General features: G+C 35.4%; 1 protein-coding gene across 1 annotated transcript in view; it reads right to left on the bottom strand.

Moving 5' to 3' along the window:
- The window catches only part of CERKL (ceramide kinase-like), a 26,010-nt gene extending 20,597 nt beyond the window's left edge, over nucleotides 1-5,413 (bottom strand). The window contains exons 1-2 of the mRNA XM_009870233.1: nucleotides 5,392-5,413; nucleotides 3,299-3,430 (exon numbers count right to left, since the gene is read on the bottom strand). Coding sequence (XP_009868535.1) covers nucleotides 3,299-3,430; nucleotides 5,392-5,413 — 154 coding nt within the window. The remainder of the gene's footprint in view (nucleotides 1-3,298; nucleotides 3,431-5,391) is intronic.
- Between the last annotated feature and the right edge of the window lie 460 nt (nucleotides 5,414-5,873).

Here is a 5,873-nt window from a genome sequence, read left to right as displayed (position 1 = left end):
TCTTTCCCTTTGTGGTTCTGCCTAAACATCCCACCTGTAATTGTGCATAAACAGAAGCAGAGGAGTAAAACCTAGGAAGAGAAGTGAGAGAAGCTAGGAGTTTGTTGGGGTTACATTCATCTATTTTTCTTTAGTATGTGTAATATTTTGCAAGATATTAATATCGTTCTAAAATATTAGCTCCAGTTATCACTATTTGCCAGTACTTGTAGGTATCCCAATTGTGGAGTGAGTTCCATCGAACTGGATTTTTAGAAGAGTCACTATTCTTCCCCTAACAGCCATATCCCAGCTGCAGCACTCAAGAATGCCCAACTCTTAAAAGACTGCATAAAGTCCAGTTCTTAAGTATTGCTTAGCCATAGTTAGAGTCAATGTTTCAGTTTAAATTTGCTAATTTCCACATTCTACTGCACTAAGCACTTCAGAGATTTGTTTATTCCACATAACAAAAATAACCCAAATAACCAACAAAATACAATTTATTCTTTAAGATCTTTGGTGAATTTCACTGACATTAATACACCTGTAGAGCGCAAAGTAATTTGGCCAAAAAACAATTGTAAAGATAATTGGATAAAATAAACACTATTTCAGAACTCACTTATTTACATACATGCCTTTTAACAGCTTTATACTCTTGAGTAGGAGAGAATACCTCCATTCCAAACTTCTAAGTAAAAAGAAAAGTTTATTCCAACAGAAGTTACAATGACGAATAAGATCTGGCAAGCCTGACCATGCAGGAAGCCACAGCCAACCACCCAAATATAAGATTGGATGAGGAGAGCTCTGTCTTTCAGCACTTCACTGCCAAAGCTCCTTGTCTTGCTTTTTTTTTTTTTTTACTAACCTGCACGTCTTGTATTGCGTATGAAGTGAGAGTCACTTCAGAGGTTCGAACTGGCTTTAAGATTTTTATGCACAATGAATTTTAAGCTTGAAAATGTGTATGTAAATAGACTAAAAGTAAACTAGGTTCAGTGTAAAAATTGTAGAAAACCCTTCAACTTTTATGACCTAATATACCCTTGTACAACACTGTATGAAAATATTTGCCATATTTCAAAAAAGCAGCAACAGTGAGACACATGTTCCACCTTCACAAAATTCAAAACAATTATGGGAAGAAAGAGAACCGTTCAATTTATTTGAAACAAGGCATTCATTTTTATAAGAAGATGGTACTAGTAGTCAGGATTTTCACACAGCACACACTCCCCACCTCCTCTTTTTTTTTTTTTTAAATGCATAGTTCTTAATTACTTAGTTCTCTATTAGCACATAAAACTGTAATGTAGTTTTCTCATTTTGCCTGTAGGAGGAGTGCTAGGCAGCTAATAAGTATAATAGCACTTGGACATTGCCAAAATAGCTTTATTTTAAGGATAAGCCATCAAACATTTATCTGGCTACAATCAGAAATTTGTTCTCAAAATTTAAAAGAAAAATAATTAAAAATGTTATTTAAAACGGTTTTATTATATGGTTTTAAAAGCATTACAGATTATACTCATACCTTATATTAACTTCTGTTAATTAATCTAAAAAACTATTGATACAGGTCTGGCTTATTAGTTCAGCTTTAAGATTCCAGGTGATACTACATAGCTAAAAATGTAATCTTCCACAGGTTAACGATAATGCTGCCTTTAACAGAGTCCAAAAAACAAGGTTATGTTCGCAGTAAAGGTTAAAGAAAACATTAGCCAGTAGTAGGGAATAAAATTTTTTATATGTAATTTCCTTAAAATAGTTGCTTAAAGTAATAACTAATGCAACATGTATGACATGGTCAGTCATCTTTAAGGTTTGCATGACAAAAAAGCCTTTTTTAAAAAAAATCGTGAACAAATAAGACTAAGTTCATTTTCTAAGAAGACAGCATTATTACTGATCTGTTTGTACTATCATCTATGCCTTACAGGTGAAAAATATGTCTGTAAGAATCAAAACTTACATAAGCTGCTGGCATTCCCTTATCAGCTAAAGAAAGTACAGAAATTATCACTCCAGACACACACACATTCTAAGACAGACGCTATTTTTCACACTTATGTGTCTTTAATTTTCAGTTGGTTTTCCTTTAAATTGTGAGTTAAGTAATTAAAAAATACATAGATACAGGTAATAATATTAGCAAGATAAATCTCATATAATATGCAATAAGTGCTTGTATATCATGCCTAAATCAGATTTCCTCAGAATGATTTTTAGCCTGCAACGTGAACTAGTCATGATTTCACAAGAAGTTTAAGAGACAATTGTAGGATAGACCCTCTGTCTTATAATTTAAGCTGGAATTGATTATTTTGCAAATCAATTACAACAGACATAGGAAAAAGACTTTTGGGCATTAAAATGTTTTGCACCAGAGTTTACTCATGACATGGATATGAAATACGTAACCAAAAATTAGCAGGGTATTAAGGGAATTCTAAGACTATGGATAAAAAATTATTTAGAAAATAATTTCACTCTAAACTTGGGTGTTTTTTGGGACCAAATTTGATGCAGCATAATTTTTGGTCTCTTCACAGAAGGGAGCAGAAGTAATCATCGAATCATTAATATTTTATTGCCTTAAGAATATTCATTGTTTGTATGTTCAATTTCTTATAAAAAGTCAATCAGATGAACAGCTAAAGGGCAAATTCACGACATAAAGCAGAATTCTGGTAGAAATTGGGACCTTAAATCCAAACCTGGTATCGGGAACCCATTGTTGAGCAGAAGGCAGCACCACCACAACTTTAAACTTGTACCTTCACATTCTCCAAACACCAGGTAGAGCCCATGTGCCGCATAAGAACTTCCCTTCTCATCCCAGAACTTAATCACTTAGGCTTCCTTGTCATCCCTCAAACTGAGTCAGAATCCAGAAATAACGTGTCCTTCGGATAAGCCCCTCTTATGTCAGGGCCAATAGATGTTCTCAGAAGAGAAGTAATATTTAAGGACACATGTTTGTTAGAATGCAGGAACAACTCTTAGCAAGCACATACAAGACTGTCAGACATCAAACGCTTGTTTCTTTTTATAGAATGCTTGCTTTAAAAAATACAAAAAAAATATTAATAGTATTGATAGCTATGGGGGAAATTATTCAATGAATAACTGAATTCCTAAACCAGTTTTTGACAAAATATAAATACATCGTATTGTATTGTATTAACTAAAGTTCCAAATGCACTACTTGCAGGCAAAGCCAAAAAGGATTAGCAGTAACTTCAAATTACCTTGCATGTTTAAGTACTAGTTTCACAAAGGATTAAAGTCTGCTTTTGAAGCAACTTACCTGTGACATCAGTCTTGATGTCAGCAAGCTTAAAAAGAGGTGCAACTTGTTCATAATAAACATGAGTGGCTTCTCTTTTGTGGCTGCTTGGATTAACAAACACCTTTAAGGATTTTGGTCTGTTTTGAAAGCCTAAAAAGAAAACATGGTGTGTAATCTTAGTTGCTTTAAGTTAAACCCTGATACAGGAGCAGAGCAAATGTGAAGCTGTATGACTGGGCAACCAAAAAAACCTCACAAAACCCAAACATCAAAACATATCATTGCTGGAATCTAATATGTTAATATGAAACACCCTATGCAGGCATATGACAACAACACCCAACAGAACTGATACAATCCAATTTGTTTTTTGAGACTGCAAATCAAACAGTGCAAAGGTAATTCCCTCATGTTGAAAGAGGTCCAAAGAAATACAAAAAGATAGAAAACTTCATAATACCATTTGGAAACGTGAGAATTTTTGTTCATTTTATTTTTTAGAAAGCTACATCTAGGTCTTTGAAGTAACAAGCTATGAAAATTACTGCTATGCAAACAGTACCTTGATCCCATGTAGTAATTTCATCATTTAGAATATGGCATTTTGTGGAATAGTAAATAATTCTTACTACAGCAATAACATTACTTTCCAAGTTCTCCTTTCTAGAATTCCTAAAAACGTTTGCCTTGACCCAGTGAGGTTGGCTTGCTATAAAAAGCAAGTGGTGGCATGCAACATTGCTGTTTCTTTGGTAGTTATTCAAAATGCACAATTTGAACAATTTTCTATTCAATTAATTCATTTATAAATGTTAAATTTTCTTTTAGTATCAGGCTAGACTATCATTGTCTTAGCCAAATGAAAGCTAGAGTATCTGGTAAGTATACTGCTTTCAAGAACAAAATTAGTAGTAGGCCACAACTCCAACAAGAACCAAGGGTGAGAGCATGTTTTCCTGCCATATGCAGAATATTACTTCAATTTTTACAGCCATGTGTACTTTCATCATCAAAGAGGAGAGCATTCCTTGAGATCAAAACATAAAAATTATAAAAGCCCCTTAGAATATTTAAATACATATGAAAGAATCTGGAAATGAAAGTTAGCACTATACTCAGTTTGTGTTAATAAATCTTACAAGATTTCTTAAAGATATTGAAGGAAATTACTGGAGCAGTTTGCCATGATAGCATGAAAGCATACATAAAAAACAAGATTTCTAATTATATTTATGGCAAAACATTACACACAGTGCCATGTCATTGCATGACAAATTAATCCTGATGAATACTTAATGTCTAGTGAATCCTGAATGTCTTCAGCAAGAAGCTGGAGTACCTAAACTTATATTTAAAAGTACCTCCTTTAAAAAGAAAACAGAGAACTCAGTGAGGACAGCGGATGTGCTGGGAGGCAGGACTGTCATTCACAAGGACCTTGTTCAGCTACAGGAATAGTTTGACAAAAGCCTTGAGATGTTCAGGGAAGACAAACACGAAGCCCAGCACCTGGCTCAGCCAAACCCAAAGAGTGCAGGCTGGGCACTGCCCCACTGGGCAGCACCTAAGTTCCTGATGGACGAGGAGTTGAACGTGAGTAAACCGTGTGTAGTCATGCCACGAAGGCCAAATGCTTAGAGGACAACTAGCAGTTCCAAGCACATCGCTATGCCCTTGTACTCAGTAACTTTTGTGCCTGAACCTCAAAAATTGCATCCACTTCTTGCCACTCCAGGACGAGATTGACAAAGGGAGTCCAGCAGTGAACTCTGACTGCCAGGAGGGGCTGGCCCAGGCCACATACAAGAGGCAGAGCACAGCCTTGAGAATTTAGCTAAATCCTGCCCTTATATAGCTACTGTGGGAGTAACGAAGACTACCAAGCCAGACTTCTTGCGGGCGCAAGGACAAAAAAAGCAACCGATACATTTTGCAGCAAGGAATATTCCCATCTGAAATTAAAAAAAAACAACAAAAAAACCACTCTTCACAATGAGGGCGGTTATGCCATGGATCCCATTGCCCAGACAGGCTGTGAAATATCTATCCTCAGAGATTTTCAGAAGTTCTGGCCACGGCTCTTAGCAACCTGATCCTGTTTAGAAGCTCACCTGCACCTCTCCAGAGGTCCATTCCGACCTAAATTATTCTTGATTCTCTGGAAACAGAAACAAGCGGTGCAGGTATGTACTGTAGTGTTAATTTCTAAACCCAGGAATTACAACAAAAACACGGACGACTACACAAAACTTCCCAAAGACTATTAAAACACATAAATCACAATCATAAAGATATCATAATAATTATTATTCAACATACTTAATGGAAATCTGTAATCTAGTATTGAAGTCTTTCAAAAATCATGAAAATACTGAAAAAGTCATAAAAAGACCCCAAACCCCTGCGATTTCTGAGATCTGGTATTTTGCCTAACATGACAATAGAAAATAAATTTGAAGCTACAAGAACAAGGACTTCTGTTTTAAAACCGTAAAGATATAGCCACATTCACAAATGTGCTGTCATGTTTCTTATCTTCTCTACACAAAGTCCCACCTGGGATAATGTGGCCCTAAATACTCAACCCTCACCA

Source organism: Apaloderma vittatum, unplaced genomic scaffold (assembly GCF_000703405.1).
Source record: "Apaloderma vittatum isolate BGI_N311 unplaced genomic scaffold, ASM70340v1 scaffold42695, whole genome shotgun sequence".
NCBI classification, from domain to species: Eukaryota; Metazoa; Chordata; class Aves; order Trogoniformes; family Trogonidae; genus Apaloderma; species Apaloderma vittatum.
The sequence above is the reverse complement of the archived record's forward strand: the minus strand, read 5'-3'. Positions and strand labels throughout refer to the sequence as shown.